This window comes from Patiria miniata, unplaced genomic scaffold (genome assembly GCF_015706575.1).
Source record: "Patiria miniata isolate m_02_andy unplaced genomic scaffold, ASM1570657v1 HiC_scaffold_4, whole genome shotgun sequence".
In the NCBI taxonomy this organism is placed as follows: Eukaryota; Metazoa; Echinodermata; class Asteroidea; order Valvatida; family Asterinidae; genus Patiria; species Patiria miniata.
In genome coordinates this window covers 995,801-1,013,908 of record NW_024037071.1, presented here as the reverse complement: position 1 = coordinate 1,013,908, position 18,108 = coordinate 995,801, and the positions used below count along the sequence as shown (strand labels likewise).

The window sequence follows — 18,108 nt, the reverse complement described above, 5'->3', positions numbered from 1 at the left end:
CTTCACATCAAGCTCCTGAGCTCAGTCAGGCGGATGGAATAAAGCCGTCCGCGGACAAACAGGTTTGGCACAGGGTCAAAATGTGCATTTGCAATCATTTTTTCGTCACATATTATAAAGATCAACATTTGAATACCATTAAATAAAATTTTTGAAATATGCTCAACAAGTAGGTGAAAATTGCTGTCAAAAGTGAGTTTCCTTCCTTTTGCATCACCATGTAGCGAGGCTTTTACGTTCATGCGATACAATGTTGATTAACATCGATCGAGTTTGTCACATTTTGCACTTCAAAGATTTATGTAAAGCAAAAAAACTCAGTTTAAAAATTGACCATTTTGTTTCCTAAAGATCGTACGTCTTGCGTTGCTTTGAATACGCTAGCACACCGATTTATCATGTCCTTTTGTGTGGATAGCCTAAATAATTCGCCGTGCGTGAAAAGTATTATATTGGGTATAACAACAAAATACATGTAGAAGACACAAGTCTTAAAAATAGATCGACTGCACCCTGCTTTATGAACTACATTTACATCATCTCTTGGATAGCATGAAAAAACAAATTGCAAACAGTCAATCCGGTTGCCGTTAATGATTATTGAAAGTCTTATTTGTTATTTTTTTTTTGGGGGGGGGGTTGGTGGTGTGGTGAGTGGTAGAGATAATTGATGCTCTGAAAGTCCAGGTAACCTTCCCTCGGAATCCCACCTGTGCCGCCATTATAAAATAGGTACTCGAAAATTGTCGATTAAGTATCTCAAAATATCTTAGCTTCATCTCACAATCCTCAAATGAATTGTACATGCAACGTGTCGACAGCATACGTCTGGTAATTCGCAAGCCGCGGCCTCCTGTTGTAATATTCTGAGGGTTCGGTTTTCATTGTGTGTTTTTTTCGTCATAATTGCGCATTTCGTGAACCATTGTCATAAGGCTGACATTTTGTTCAGCGCACAATGTTGGCTACCCGGGCGGTATAACTCGACCTTTCAAAAGCTTTTCAATCGAAGAAAGATGCTGTAATGGTTTCTCGAGGCCAAACGATGCAATTTGCTAAAACAAAAACGGCTAACGTACGGTGGCTCGTATTCGCAAATTCGCTGCGCGACTGCAGTCTTTTTACTTTGGCACGGTTTTGATTGATTGAAGGGGGGGGGGGGGTTTGCTGGACAGAAGTTAGTTATATCCCATTTTATTCATCTGATCTTCAGAAAGCATTGAAAGGAAATTTCTGTATAAGTATGGTTTAGGCAATATGGTTTAGACTCTAACTATGGGATTATATTTCCTAATCCCGGTATGAAATCATGTATGTTCAGTAAAAATATACAAAATACCAAACCTTATGCACACAGAATGCGCATAACGTTTGAACAAGCGCTGAAAAAAGCGAATCTCAACTATAATCTTCTGCAAGGATTGCATAATGAGCAGTTTCATAAAGTTAAATAATACCGATATTTTTGACAATAGAATCTGATGTGAAAAATCACTTCTGATTAAAGGATTGTATCTCACAGTGCATTGTATAACAAAGCAGGGGGGTTATTGGTTCGCGTAATGGGATAATAATTAGACGTCCACCACGAAAAAGCAATAATTTTTTTCACCAAATAATACATGTGAAACATGTCCATCTTTCCCCGACAGTACCAACCACCACCCAATGTTCACCGGTTCCCGTCAGAAACGATTTTGTTTTGAAGAGTGATTGTATGTTTCAGCAGGCATCGTTTATTTCATAAACGATGCCTGACATCAACAATCACTCTTCAAAAACCCATTTTGATCTGAATTAGGGGGCAATGTCCCTGAATGCGTGTAAATGAAACAGACCGAAATTTATCAAGTCTGGCCAAAAACCAATAATCTTCACTATTCATTTAATTAAAAAAAAAAGACATGCTTTTATATGGCATCAGGGGACATGAGGCAAAAGTGACTTAGGCCTATTAGGATAGTTGGGATGTCGCCTGGGGAAAATCCCAATGAACCAGCGACATTTTTTAATATCATTGACTTTAACAAGGTGAATCTACACACCTGGGTTAATAAGTTAGGACGATATCCTGCGTATGCATGTACAGAGTTTTGCTAATGGCGGTAGATAATTTGCATATTATGCTTAAAAACACATCATTGGAGATGTATGGCGCAGGCTAATTTCCATATATACATAATTATCATTGTAGAAATTGCCTTACTGAATTCGTTGACTCCATCAACATGGGTGTAGACACCTCATTTGATACGACTGGGCCAAAGTACTGTGAAGATAGAGATATGTTAACATTTCTACAAATTGAGAATGGCTCACAAGTTCGTATAATAAGTCTTACTGGTAAGGTAATGGAAATGAAAAATCGACTTTCGTCGTTCGATCGCATGACGACTTGACTTATGGGCCTTTTCACTAATAAATACATTATTATGCACGCATGCGCATAACTGGGCCTGGCGGTGAGAAGCGAAGGCGGTCCATTATGTACAGGGGTCCAAATATTCGGGTAAGTTTCTCTCAATTTGTCCAGGATTTGTCGCTTTTTTTCTTTAGAAAACACCATTACATCACCATAGGATGTTACTTTCAAGCCCGAGTGTTTTTTTTGGGGGGGGGGGGGCAGAGAATAAAAATACAAATTCAAAAGTAGGGATCCTTTCCGCACCAGTGGAAAAAATAACCCTGTGCTTGGGTACCCGTCCACAAAATTTCGGGCCTGATCGCGGCCTGAATCAGCCCGTGATTCAAACACGTTGAAGATCGATGATGATAAAACTCCTCGATTTACAGTATAAACAAACCTGCTGGGGTGGACAAGCATTACATTCACTGTGTGGACTTCTGAACAAAAGATGTCCGCATAAACCAGGTAGCAGCGTCGTTGTGTGGACTTGCCAACGTCCACACAAGGTTTTCCCCTCTCTGGAAAACAGGTTTACAGGCATTTTTGGGTTAGGTTTATCCGTGGCAAAATGAAAAGAAACACTAAAGGAAATCATAGAAAAAATTGAGTTGAAAGAGTTTGCACAGTTTGCAAACTGTGAACATTCTCAAATGTTTGAGAATTCTCACTGGTTTTTCTTAACTACACGAAAACAAAGGAATGTCCACACTATAGGTATATGTAAAACAAACGGGTATGAACGTATAACCACTGCTTTATGGGGTACCGGAACAATGGGAGGTCCCCCACAAGGAATGTCCACCGACTTGCGGGGTACCGTTTTGGTACCCCACAAGTTTTTCACGAAATAGATATAAGGATCTTACTAAAAAGGGATATTAAGTCCGAATTTCAGCCCAGGAAATTAATTCTGGTTAAAATAAGAGCATTTTGAAATTAGTGTGCGACATTGCACAATTTTAGTACACGAGAACAAAGGAAGTACCCCACTTCTATGCCTATGTGTGTGTGTGTGTGTGTGTGTGAATTGATACACCGTGCCCTCTGGAGACATGTGTACAATAGGGAACACAAGATTGTATACGTCTCCACAGGACAATTTCTATAGATGAATACTTCTCCACAAGATTTTCACGAAATAGATATATGGATTTTACTCAAAAACTAGGAATTTCAAAGGTGGGTTGATCAGTCGCAAATGGAAGAGTTTTAGAAAAGGGATATTAAGTCCGATTCTGGTTTAAATAAGAGCATTTTGAAATTAGTGTGCGACATTGCAAAATTTTAGTACACGAGAACAAAGGAAGTACCCTACTTCTATGCCTACGGAAGCGTGCGTATGTAAACACCGGCAATCGTGGACGTAGGACAAAAGAATTGGGGCGCAAACAATACGTCCACGTTTGACCGCACGTCCACGATCTGAAATCGTGTACAAAACCAATGAGAGCTGTCGCTAAAAAGTTAGAGTACAAACAAAGGAAAGAGGATTAGGGACAATGGGGCGTCCACGATTGCCGGCATTTACACACGTGGGTGCGTGTGGGTGTGGGTGTACTATAAGGTGGGGGAGTGGTAGAGATAGTTGATGCTCTGAAAGCCCGAGTGACCTTCCCTCAGAATTCCACCTGTGCCGGCACTATAAAATATAGGTACTTGAACATTTTTCGATTATGTATCTCAACGTGTCCAAGCTTAATTCACTGTCCTCAAATGAAGTGTAGGCCTATGCAACATACGGCAGCATAATGTCTGCTTTGCAACCCGTAACCTCCATTCGTTATATTCGCTGAAGGTTAGTTCAACCCATGGTGATAATTGCGCATTTCATGAACCATTGTGTAAAAGCTGACAATTTTGAGTGCGCAACGTACCCAGCCGGTAGCCCGTCCTTTCCAAAGCATTTTTAGTCATTGAAATATGTTGTAATGGTTCCTCAAGGCCAAACAATGCAATTATTTTATCATGATAACCATGTTAAATGAGTCTTGCCGTTAGCCTTTTAATTTATTAAAAAACTAATGCGATAAAATCTACCACCTATAGGCTACTCAATAATGGACAAGGTCTCTCTCGTTATCATCTAAATTGCTGCGATCTGAGGCAATTTCTGGCCACTTAAAACATTTTTTTAGCAACAGATGTGGTGTACGCCGCGCACTGGCTGCCTATTTTTGCGTCGTCACTTTAAAAAAAATGGATTCGTTTTTTGTTTCCGAGGGAGGGGGGGGGGAGGGGACATGGCCCCCGGATCTGCCGTCGACTGTAACTATATATACAAGTGAAGATAAAATCACCAAAAGGAAGTACAAGAATAAAAAAAAAGAGAACTTAGGCCAAAAAAAAAAGTTCCGGTTTCTGGTCTGCGCGCGCGTTGCCGTAGCCATGCTTGTCTGCAAAATTTAAAAGTTTTTTTTTCAATGTAAAATGATGTCTCAAAACCGCCAAACTCACTGGTTTGACTGGAATCCTCCTGCTGCATAATTTTAACGTTTTTTTTAGATGGGGTTACGATCAATTATAAGCTTTATGTGGCCTCTCTGGGCTCCCATACATTTTGCACTAAATTTAGTCGGGCACCATTTCCAGTCATCAGGCGAAATTTGAAGGGAAAAAAAGGAAGGAAAAAAAAGCCGCGTCGCCGCACCACTTTTGGGGCAAGCTCCATACCAGAAACCAGAGCCTTTTTTTGACCTTACGTAACTCATCAGAGTAAAGGGAAGACTCTACATGGTGTTCTTTCGACACCAAGGATTGAAGTACATTATATAGGCTTGCGAGTATACCATGGTGCAGTGAAACGTGCATTATAGCTGTATTATGGGCTCCTTGCGCCAACAAGGAGGGTGCATTTAGCTCGGTTGACGCGCACCGTTCCTTGTGTGTGACGCACGTACACCAGGGGATTTGTACTATGTACACGCAGTGGTACAGCCGCGCGTCGCGGCAAAATTGCAGTCAGGCAAGATGACGTCGGTCGGTCACCCCCAACTGTACTTTCTTTGCCGGTGAGGGGGTACTTGTGAATGGAGCGGATTCAGTTCTCAGCGTGCAATACAAGTGTACAAAAGAACCCCCCCCCCCAAAAAAAAACCCCCACCAAATCCGCAGTATTTTCTTTATGATTTTTTTGCCCGCACCCCAACAGGTTCTGGTCATTATGATGGAACTATCGCACTCAGGATCCGAGCTACACAAAGCAAACGCCGGCGTTTTTGAGGAAGGCCGACCGAAGATTGGAACGCTCATCCAGGCAAAAATGCCTGATAAATTCCCGGTATTAAAGATTGGCAAAGATATGCGGCCGTTATATTTAAAGTACAACTAGAAAAGTCAATAGTCTAAGTATGTTCGTCGAAGTAGGTTTGACAGGAAAACTTGATTAAATTTTCATGTAAGACAAAACCCACAATGACCCGTCAGCCACTAGGTTAAGGAGAATACACGAGAAAGTGTGGATTCGTAATTTAAGAATTCACGAGGCGCGAAGCGCCGAGTGAATTCGTAAATTAAGAATCCACACTTGCGAGTGTATTCTTCGACTTAAACCATTGCGTCAACAGAAGTATTGGAAAGAATGCTGCAACCTGACGCCTATTTTTGCTTCATATATCATCTCAATGAAGGTCATTCGTTGCAAAAATGATGATAAGACATGAATCTGGGACTGAGAAATGTTTCAAATTGTGTTAGGAAATACTTGAAATGACTCTCCGTAGACTTCGTACACAAGCGCGGAAGTGGCGTCAGGTTGCAACATTTGTCCCTGGCATGTTTAGCATGTGTATCGCCACATCCGTACAACCAAGCCATTTTGTGTGTATAGGCTCCTTACGACAAAATGGATAATTCAGACGACGATTTCTTTCTGATTTCAAGTAGTTTTTGAGGTGACGGCGGCGAATGTGACAGTGAAGATGCATTGGTAATTTTCGAAAAACAAATTTTCACGCAGACGGTCCTATTCGGGCTCATTATGGGGAACAATTGTCCGACATGTTCAAAGTGTGGAATCGTAATTCCGAATCCACACTTTTACGAAAGATTCTTCGTTCCGAATCCACACTTTGTGACCAGTGTAAGAGATTCGTAGATCCGAATCCACACTTTTAACAATAGTGTGACGTCATAGCAATGGTTTAATAAAGAGTAACCGTTTTTTGTGACTGTGGACAAAACTGTATTAGAAAGAAGGCTAACGTTTTCATTACTTTGTTGAACAGTGGTTTAATTTTCGAATGTTCTTGTATAAGCATGTTCAAATAAAAACATATATAAAAATAATAAAAATAAAACTATATATTTGAAACGTTATTTTATTAGAAACATCGTAAAGTTGGAAGACGGAGGGAAAGTTCATATTAGTAATGACCAAGGAATTTAAATATTCTTAATATTTTAGATAATTTAGTTCAATATATACACTATACACAATTATAATTAATCGGTGTTACTGTTTAAAGAGTTTTAATCAAGACATCACAAGTCAGTCACAAGTCCCGAAGTCAAATAACAAGCTGTTCATAATTTGTATTTCTTATTTTAACTGGGTAGCCCGTTCAGTGAAATCCAATGGAATCCCGTGATCTCCCATGGGGCCCAGTATTAAGAGAAGACAATGTGAAGAAATTACAGTTTTAGATGTGGGAGGAAAACCGCTGAAGCATAGTCTGAGGAAAACCCACGGAATCAGGTTGGGACTGAAAACCCAATCCACATATTGGACCCAGCAGGAATCGAACCCGGGTCACAGCGATGAAAAGTGAGGAAAGTGCCAACCTGACTCGCCAACCTTACACTGCAAAAACTGCAGTGTTAAATTTACACCATTGGTATCCATATAGGACCATCTGGTGTTAAATATTACTGGTGTTGTTCCATATAGATACCGAATGGTGTTAAATTAACACTACTGTTTTTGCAGTGTACTGTTAATGAACTCAGACAAAGGAATTACATTGTCATTGTTAATTCAACATCTGGAGTCAGGTTAGGGGGAGTCAGGTTGGTGCATGGTTACTTTCCTCGCCTTCCACCGCTGTGACCCGGGTTCGACTCCTGCCCGGACCACAAGTGGATTGGGTTCTAAGTCCGTACCTGAGTCCATTGTTTTTCCCCAAAATATTCATCTGGGGTTTTCCTCCCACCTCTAAAACTGCAATTGCTTCTCGTTGTCTTCTCTCTACAGGTTTCGTCAGGCTTGCGAGCTACAGGGCCTAGGGTGCTTGTGAGGAATCATTGGTTTTATCACCAGAACATAAATAATAATAATATTTTACTTGTGACCCGAGTTGTGATTTGACTTATGATTGACTGGTGATTATATAATTTAAATACAATCAACATGTATCTAACTCCTGATTGACTTGTGCTTGGACTTGTGATTGACTTGTGATTGAGTTGTGACTGGCAACAATCTCTGCTTGATGCCAATAACACTCTCGGTAGCTCATCTTTCTTTTTCGTGGGAATTGCTTCAAACCCAATAGCTCATTTTAAGCCTGCCTACTTGTCACTGGAGTAATCAGTCAAATCAGCCATGGACATAATGTCATAATATGCAATTTCAACTCGACCTTCATTTTGCACATAATAGTAATACATCCGTGTAGTAGAAATGCCATATACCCGGCGAAATGTACACTTAATATCTTACATCTTAATATCTTACATAAGCAAAAATGCAAATCGGGCAACATAGGTATATCATCTGTACATGAAATTGTACTCAGGTGCATTGTTTCAGGCTACAGTGAAAAAATAAAAGCAGCCTATATACGCGATACAAAATGTGTAATAACGTTATACTATTGAGTGCTATCTAAATACGTTTTGAGGAAGCAGTTGAAAGCTCGAAGTGTAAACACTAAAAAAAACTGGCCGATATAACCTTTTCTCTGATCATATGCCTAATCAAAATTTCGACTTGTTGGCTACAAACGCAAAGTCTCGATAACCAAACTTGGGTCATTTTCATGGTTCTGCTTACCACGGGGCTCCGGGCTTACGATCATCATTATCTGCCTTCTGCTTTCTCTGCCGTTACAGCGCAATTTCTTGGTAAACCCGTAAGCAGAAAAGGGCAATGCGCACAGGCCCTATTAAAGCATAAAAAAACATTGATAACCGTACAGTGTAATACTCCTTATCGTTGGAATCTGTTTGTGTTAAAGTAAGCTCGTAGAGTTTTTACTCGCTTAGGCCTATATTAAGCACAGCCAGTTTGGGCCAGTTTGGGATCTGACGGATGATAGGAACTCAAGACGTAATAGTTGATGAAGACTCAGAGTTCAAGTTTTCTCTCATCATCTGTATGAAGTCCACCGGCTGAACGACGAGGGCGACGTCCTTCCCGGCCCGGCCGAGTGCCTCGCTGATGTCCTCGGTGCTAGCGAACAGATCGACAGGTTGGCCGTTGATCTCCGTGATGGCCCAGTTACACATGTGACCTGACACCCCCGTGGTCTGGGGCTTGAGATCCCCTCGGCTGGAGGCCAGGCCGTAGGGGAGCACGCTGATAATCTGCGAGAACAAGCGAAATTCCACGTTAATTCGAAACACTTTACCGAGCCGCAAAATTGTATATCGAAAGCGAGCTTGATAGAGTTATGAATTCGAAGAAAAAGTGTATCTTAAACTTGTGCGCATCTGAAAACATAAAATCTGGAAATAATAATAACCATGCTTTATTTTGCTATGTTCGCCTTTCATAGTTTGTCAACCCGTGGTTGACCAAACGTGCCCACCATGGGTTTGCAAACAAATGTCAATGAGTGTACTTCAATTTGCAGTGACTACAAACACTCATGTCCCGCGTGCAAGTTCGGAAACATCTCCATTTTTTCCCCCCGCAGAACATAGCACAGGAAATGATCAAACTATAGCGTTAGTGTATATACCTCATTTCCTTCCACTGTGATCCCCAGATCATCGTTCGGTGATAGCCGTGTGATGCTGCAGACGAAACCGTGGGGAATTCGTTTCAGCACCAGGGTGACCTGTCACGCAAAAGAAAAAGGAAAGAAGGACAGAGCATTATAGGATGAGCACTGAATCGCAGACACGTGGCTAGATAGTCACTCACATCTATCCAAAATTTCATCCCAATTTAGAGTATCCCAACACATGGTGACACTTGTATTAATTGAGGCGATACTATCTACCAATAGATCCTTGCATTGCGGCCATCTTGGAGTATTCTTGTGTATTCTTGTGTATTCATTATGTTAGTGAATAACACAACAAAAATCAACAATGGCCGCTTAATGCTATCGGTCTATACATGTATACCTCATCTTCAAGTTTGAAAGAACATGTGTGTTGAGCTGTTGCATTACCCCAGAATAAGCGAGTTCGGTTTTCCAACTGCGCATGTGCACATCAAGATTTGCCGATTTTTCTTTCGGGATAAAAATGTCATCGTACGCGTGCAAAAGTATAGCCGGGTACCAGCAAAATTGAATTGATCATCGTGTTCTAAATGAAGTATATTATCCCCCCCCCCAAAAAAAAACTTTGGACAGCGAAGTGTTTTAGGAGTCTTGTGTGTCAAAACCTTTGTGCGAACGAAAGTTCCATCTCTTTTCGATTGCACGAAAAATTGTACAGAATGCAGATTTGGTTACCACGTCCCCCATAGCCTTGTGTGCATTTAGCTGCCGCGGTTATCCCAAATGGGGAGATTGCATAGAATTGTTGAAGAACTTATAAATAATGATGTTCACAGTTGTGAAATTGTGAAGGGGGGGGGGGGGGTCATTTCTCAATTTGCAACATACTGAATTATAGAGGGTATACATGGGGTCAGAGTAGAATTTTTAAATTAACTTTGAAAACGATTTTTTTTTTTTAAAGTTAAGGACTGAAGCACATTTGCCAGTACATCGACTTCCATTCTTCACACCTATAGTGTGCCAAATTTACTCAGCATTTAAATAACCTGGGAATAGAAAATAAACAAATTTTGCAGGTACCTGGTCTTCGTCCGTACTTCGGATGGTTTCCCTGGCGTACATAGCCGAGGTGAGTGCCTGCTTGTTGACTTTGATCAACTGATCACCGACTTTGAGAAAGCCTCGCAGCTGCATCCCACCTTCATCCAAGCCGATCACCCTGACAGCCGAAGACATAAAAAAGTACAAACGGAGTGAATGAAAGTCAATTCGTTAATCATAAATCCTATCATTGTGTTTTCGCTTCCACAGAAACGTATTCATCGAGGCCTGACACAGACCTGCGTGTTTATATTCAAGCAACAGATACTTGGCACTACACGGCTCTTCACGATATACATAATGCATTGTTGGCACATGACGATTGATTTTGTAAGTTTAAGTGACGCGCGCCTAAGTTAATCGCACCGTGCACACACGCACACCGATGATGGCAGCACCGCTTTAAAGCTCATTTTGAGCGAACAAGCGGACTGTTAAAACCCTCTAGGAACACTCACCAGATGCCATCCTTTTTCTCCATGAGCTTAATCTTCACCCGCTCCCCGACGAGCGAGGTCTTGTTGAAGGTCTTCTCGATGCCATGGAGCTGCCGCTGTTCCTCCTTGAGTTTTCTGAAAGAAGGAAACTACATATTAAACACCGAGAACAAGGGTGGATTGGAAGAAACATTGCAGAAAAGGTCTTGTGTGTTTAAGTAAAAAAGTCTTTTGGAGAGAGGGTATTCTGTTTGCACACATTGAAATTTGGGGGTAGGAGCATAGCCGTGTCCGTCCCAATACCTATGTTTGTTATACCCAAGCAACAGGCGAATTTGAGTGACTTACTGTATCTTTTTTCGGAGTTGCTGGCCAGTGTGGACAGGCACTGGGGGTGGGACACGCTTAACGGTCGCATCAGGCACCTGGGTGTTGTCTTCGATGCTGGACTGACTGTTTCGCTCCGATGCGGAGTCGTTGCCTTCTGCTGGGATGTTGTGGTCGAAAGGCGGAGGAACGCGGTCCTGCGATGGGCTGAGGTTGTTATACGAATCGTCTCGCTCCTGGTTCCCGCCAACAATCACGGTCTCATAGGCGTTCTCGTTGTCGGCTTGGAGTTTTGCGACGCCATGATGTAAAGTATACACGTTTTCCTCCCGAGCCAGACTGCCCTTCCTGAGTGCTATGGTAGCAAGATGTTCCTCCTCGGAGCGCACGAAATGAACGTTCTCGTACACGACGTCCGAATCCGCCATGTTTTTACCTGAAAGGTTCATCATGTTAAAAACAATCTCAAGATTTATTTCTTGATCAACTATTTTATACATAATGTCAACCACTTGCCCTTCTGATCGTCAACTGACAGTCTGACGGGTTATGCCTAAGTTACTGTCACATAACTGGAGTGTTGTAGCCTCGTGGTAGAAGGTTAAGAGCATTGGATTCGTGGTCTGCGGGTAAAGCTGCGGGTTGTGGGTTCGAGTCCAGCCCGAGTCATAGTGCGTGTGCCCTTGGGCAAGGCACTTTGTCACACAATATGCTTCTTTCCACCCAGGAGTATTTGGATACCTGTGAGGGCAGAGATTTACTGTAATTGGATTAGCCTCCTTGCGCCTAACAGGCAGGATCGAACTGTATACTCCCCAGGGAGCTGAGATGGTATTTGGAATGTTTCATGGGCCCAATGAGCAGTTTTGATAATGATGTATAGCGCCTTGAGCACCAGTCCTGGTGGATACGTGCGCTTTGTACTCATTATTATTATATTTTATTACAACTCGCACATTGCAGTATTAAAGAAAAAAAGTTTCAAATTAATGATTGTCAAAACTGGACTAAATTTACCTTCGTCATTGCAAGCGACGACGTGGTGTCTTACGCAGCACAGGGGAGCCTGTCCAACCTTGGCTACTTCACTGTCATCAGCATCCTCCGGGATTGTGTTCAGTTGAGGAAGAGATGGGACCACATCATTCAACTCGGCTCGAAAAGTGGTGTCCAGATTTGGTGTGGTCTGGGGAGCCCCAGCACTCCTCCCCCGACGGACTGGCGGTTTAGTGTCGGACGTGTCAGTGTGGATCCTCCGTCGTCTAACGGGAACGACATCGTCATCGGAGCCTGCTGCTGTTGCCGGGGCTTGCCCAAGCGATCCCCGGAGGGCTTCGTACCACTCATCGCGCTGCTGTCTGTTCTCAGCCCGGAGATGAAGGATCTTCTTCCCGCGTTTGATGCTGATGTAGTTGTCGTGCTTCTGTCTATCGACTTCAACCTTCTCGATCTCCGAACCCAGGATCTTTTTCTCCAGCGTTTTCTTGGTCCTGTCTTTGAAACGGGAAAACACAGCGCCCTGATCTTCTTTCAACTCCCACCATTTTTTGGCATCGGATTTCTGCCATGAGAAAACATAATATTGAGTCTGCATTATAAGGATTGATTCAAGCCGAAAATTGAGCACGGCATACATTAAAACATACAATTTTGTCAGCGAGCCTTTCGTAGATGTTGCTTATTTGCACAAAATAAGACAAAACAAAACAAAAACAATACATCAACCAACAAAAACACAGACAAAAATTATCAGAAACAAACAAACAAACAAATGTAAAACCCACACAAACCCTGCCCCAAAAAACAACAAATAAAAACCAAAAATAAAGAACTAAATAACAAAACGCAAGGCCAAAACAAAACAAAACAAAAGCCAAAAGATATGAAATCATCAGTTTTGTTAATCAATGAATCACTCAGAAATACGAACAGAAAACATTACTAACTGCAGTGAGCACAATCTTCAATTTTGCATGACCTTATTCCTTGCCAGCAGTTGAAAATGCATACAAGAAAATCCATAAAATAGAATCTTTTTGACAGCAAGTCTTTTCAAGAAACTGATAAGTCACTTCGGACATCCAAAATCAATGGGTATAATTCAGCACCAAAACTGGCCCCACAGTAGCTTCATCGTCAGACGCAAAACCGGTCTTCAATATGCTAATAATAATCCATCACCACTCTGTAACGTTCACTTACAAGTATGCTGTTCCACTCCTGGGTGAGATATCCTTCCTTGAATATTGCGCCTGACTGGAGACTACCGTGTAACGCCATTGCTGCCGAAGTGCACGTATATAACCTGTCAGTAGCAGTGACGAGAAAAAACCCCCAGAATATCAAATTAACTCTACTTGTCAAAATGTAGTGAGAACACAATAATCAAGAAACTCAAACTTAGCCGATTTCAGATCAGTGACAAGATCATATCAAAGGCATTATTTTATAAATCTGACAGTAAACAGTCGACACAACCAAAGCGTGTACGACTTTCTGGCTGAGTTTTACTTGTGAAGTGTAGCTTGCTGGATTTTTTTACCCTGTTTTTATCAAACTAACAGTATACGAACTATTCCTAGAAACCCAGGGAAACCCAGTGCTAAGTTGCCACCCGGAAATAACTGGCGTACTATTTCACAACGTTGCGTAAGTTTCCCCCCCAGTCCGTATATTGATAATGGCACGCAATTGTCGCTTTTAGAGCAGAGACCGTTCAGTAAAAGAAGTTTTTTGAACTTTGATCTCGACACGAGTGTATTCAAAAATCTGTGCTCTTTCTCTTTGTGATCTGCGGCAATTTTGGAAAATCCCGTGCGCCCCCTCGAATTGCCAAGGGCGAACGGGGGACAGGTCCCGCTGGTACGGGGTATTGTGGCGTCTGCGGGGGCGTACAGTAGGGCAAAGATACCCACTAAAATTGTTCACATTTACATGTAATATCCATTTTTAGATGTACTATTGTGCCCCTTAATTCGTATTTATTTATATTTTTATAGTTATACCATAGCCACCATGTGAAACATCGTTGTGTTTAGGCATCAAAGAATTTAGTCTATATATGTCGATGTAGCTAAACATGTGCCGATTTTGACAATATAGTATACGACATTAAAAAGTCACGTGAACAACGATACGCTCATCAACAATTAATAAATTATTCTCTTGAACGATGATCGTTTATTTTCTAAATCTCCTGTAATCCATCGTCGACTGATTATTAACAAAATACATCAAATGGCGTTGTCTCGGAACGGGGCACGCACTAATTGGGCAGATTTTGCCATCTAATAATGACAAATAATAATGACAAATAACAAAAGTTTTTTTAGCTTTCACACTTTGGAATCCGCAGTGCGGAGTTAGAAATGCAAGTAAAGTATCAACTTGGAAAGCTTACAAAACATCCTTACCGATTCAACCACACTTGAAGTATGTAAAGGTATGGACACGTAATATTTGTTCCCCCCAAAAAAACAAAACCCACTTGTTGCCGAATCACCAGCAATACAGTAAATACGAAGCATGCCGGTTGTTAAAAAAAACTAACCAGTCGATATTTCAGCTCAGTAGATATCGTACTTTTTTTTAGAAAACTTTGTTAATGCATCTTCATGTTTCTCATTACACAAAGCAAGGTTTCCCTTGAAAGCGCAGTGGTTTGGTCCTAACAATCGAGAGGAAGTGATGGTAGTTCCCCTTTTCTCAAAAAAAAAATACAGCACACTATTGTTTCACAGGATACAATCAAGTATTTCCTGAAATTGTTTTGACAGTTTCATTGTTGAAGGTCTGCGAATGGTGTCCAAACAAGTCTAAAAACATAAAGGCCTAGACATAAGTGCTTAATCAGGCCCGGTTTATCCAATAGGCACAGTATAGGCACTGTGCATAGGGCCTACGAAACATGTGGGGGCCTACGACCAATTTGAGGGCCTACAAAATACCACAGTGCGCCAACAGGGTTTTATAGAACTATCAGTCTGGCCTGTCTTGTTTATAGTACATCAAAATAAAATAGGTGCTGGCACCTAGTGCTGAGTACCAGTAGGGCCTACGAAATACTGGTGCCTAGGGCCTACGGAACACTTAATGCGGCCCATAATTGTTGTTGTTCGTGCTATGTTTTCGTTTGAAGCAACAAAAGTGCTTAAAATCTTAAGTAGGGTACATGACAACTAACCTATTAAACTACTTGGCTCAGTTGCTGTTTTACCAGGGGTCGACCTTAACTCTTTTTTTTGCACTAGCCAGCCGGGCTACTGAAACAAACTCTTAACTATGGGAGACATTTTGTCGTCATTGAATTACACCTAAGGAAGACACCGGACATTTAGGGAGACATTTCAATGTCTCCGTAATGTCACGGTTAAATGTTACCGTCGCCAATAGGCTAGATCGATAGCTCGTGGTCCAAAACATAAATGCATACCAACATCGTGGGGTAGGATAAAGTAAAATTGGGGTTGACATTCAAGATGGACAAATGTTGTACACAAGTCTATGTGAATGTCTCCCTATTGACCCATTTCCCGTAAATTATTATTATACATTTTATTATTATTATTATTTGTATTCCGCTAAATATACCATTAAGGAGACATGTTATCGTAATTTCTTCGAACAGTGCGAGACATCGGTCATTATAGGGAGACATATTCATGTCTCCCTAATGTCACAGCCCCCCTTTAGAGGCGCAATTGTATAGTCGCAATCAGGTTATATTTGTTGCTCGTGGTCTAATTAGTAAACATACCGAAATTCTTGGAAAAAGGACAAGGGAATATTGGGTTAGGGCACATTTAAGTTTGAAAAATTTTGTGCACAAGTCTGAAGATGTTTCCCAAATGTGCAATCCAAGGTACGCAAAAAGGTACCCGTGGGAAAGTTGTTTTAAAATCACTTTCAATGATTATTTACTTTCGATCGAAACCATTTTTTGGCCATAGAATTTGCCAGGATATTTTGGGAACACTCGTATCTTCACTTTGGGCAAGCTTTTTAATCGGCCATTTATTAATGCTCTATACACTCTAAAAACAGATTGATATACGTGCATAAAAAGCACTTAGCCTGTATTTTGGAATATACCTCGTACAGGTAAAAATGATAACTGTTATTAAACTTTTTTGACATCAAAACAGTCACTGGATTTGTCAGTGCACGCAACTGCAGGAAGGACAGTTATGACCAATTATTAAAACCCCGGCAACTAGAAACGTAACCATCATTCATAATGAAACTGCATCTGTGACCTTTCGTTCTGCAAACCTATACGACAAACAAACATAGGTGCGAGTTAGCGAGTAGGCCTATGGCAAAGTTACACGGACAGAATTTCCACAAGAGCTTTCAAAATAAAAGAAATACACAATGTCGATGGGATTGCCGAAGGTCTCTGAAAAAAACTTGCAGCACAGAGGGTGAACAACAAAATACCGGTTCATCGGTATATAGGGTCTAGGCCTAAAATATGAAAAAGGGCGAAAAAATCTGTGAACTGGATGAACAGTATATACTCACCGATAGTTATGCTGGATGTGACACGGACGAGCGTGGTCGTGGAACTGTTGTCCCGAAAGAGGAAGTTAGTGCTTTTAATGCGCGGTGTTTTTGAAGAACCGAACACGGAAGTACGAAGTTTAAGTTTTTTCCCCACATGTGAACTCACTGCTATTGTGCCAACCATACAGGTCCGGGTTAAAAGTAAACTTTTGCTTACAAAAACAACCCTTGGATTTTTCTCTTATGTTTTCTTTTCATTGTTGAGTTATTCATAACCGAATGACATAATTCTGTGTACATTTAATCTATTTGGAGATGTATGAGCAGTAAAATGTTGACGCTGAAATTGGCCAGGGCCAACAGATGTCGATTATTTGTTTCTCGTCCAACGATTTCATGAAAATGTTCATTCATGTTCATTAAATGCATAAAAGGATCATTTGCATTTATCCGAAAAGGAACCTTGCGAATTATTATCAAAAGCTCATATGGATAAAAGGTCGTACTGGTAATTCACTCAGTGAACTTACTCCGTCTGGATAGCATGTCATTCACAAGAAATCAGGAAGTGTAAGCGATTTCCAGGGATTAGCCAATTGAGTGATCGTTGGAAAGAAAGAGTTCTATTGACGAAATCGTATTTCTTGATCAAGACGTTGCGCATGGTTCTTCGCTGTTTTCTTGAAAAGTACAATATCCACTGAGCTGAAAGTTTAACACTGAGGTTAGGTTTCGAACATTTTTATATTGATTTTAAATGGCGTTATTAGAATCGAGCAACATACATTACAAGCAAATGATCCTATAATGCCTTTAATTTACAATTGACAAATGCACGATATTCTTGATGAGCCGACAAAACAATTATTTTATGCTGATCTTACAGTTTTTTATTAATTTTATTGTTTTGCGGGTTTTCTTTTGTGTGGCGCTTTACTTTGATGAGCAATAAAACTTGACCACAGGCGGATATAGGAAATTGCGGTCGCTGTCGCTGACGAGAAACACAGAGTGGACTTTTGTTGGCCTACACTTCAACTGACAGTGTGAGCATGCGCCATCGCAGCGGTACTGCGCCGGGAATTCCCCATGTGCGTCATGTATTATAATTAGACGCAATACTGTATGGGAAATTACCAGGGCATGCAGTGACGTCAAAAGAAGTTTGGAGGTCAACTTTTTATTGTCAACTAGTGTGTTGGAGTGTCGAATTGTTTACGGATCTTTACAGAAGTTTTCGGGGGTTTCCTGTGTTGTGCAACTGCGAGTGGGGGAATGTTGAGGAGACGGGTCAGTCAGGATTTAGGTAAACCCTGGCAATTAGTCCTTATTATTAAAACGGAATTTTGTTTTTCGTATTGAAATATTCTGTATATGAAGCCAAGTTCCAATGGTGGTGGTGCAGTGTATACATTTTGGGATGCTGCCAGAAATACCC

At 41.2% G+C, this 18,108-nt stretch overlaps 1 protein-coding gene across 1 annotated transcript; it reads right to left on the bottom strand.

The window, feature by feature from the left end:
• Positions 1-7,790: 7,790 nt before the first annotated feature.
• LOC119739990 lies at positions 7,791-16,986 on the bottom strand. Its single transcript, XM_038215166.1, has 8 exons — positions 16,689-16,986; positions 13,368-13,470; positions 12,183-12,726; positions 11,187-11,601; positions 10,860-10,973; positions 10,381-10,519; positions 9,307-9,405; positions 7,791-8,929 (listed from the first exon to the last, which is right to left on the bottom strand). Exons 2-8 carry the CDS (start codon positions 13,443-13,445, stop codon positions 8,666-8,668), a joined length of 1,653 nt encoding a protein of 550 aa, XP_038071094.1. The 5' UTR covers positions 13,446-13,470; positions 16,689-16,986; the 3' UTR covers positions 7,791-8,665.
• Between the last annotated feature and the right edge of the window lie 1,122 nt (positions 16,987-18,108).

What these genes read in the sequence shown, in the direction of transcription:
- LOC119739990 (XM_038215166.1), bottom strand. Translation starts at nt 13,445, where the DNA reads ATGGCGTTACACGGTAGTCTCCAGTCAGGCGCAATATTCAAGGAAGGA. An exon ending in GAGAAAAAGGATGGCATCTG is followed by an intron (nt 10,520 to 10,859) that starts GTGAGTGTTCCT and finishes TTCGGCTGTCAG; the next exon opens with GGTGATCGGCTTGGATGAAG. An exon ending in GAAGTACGGACGAAGACCAG is followed by an intron (nt 9,406 to 10,380) that starts GTACCTGCAAAA and finishes TTTGCGTGACAG; the next exon opens with GTCACCCTGGTGCTGAAACG.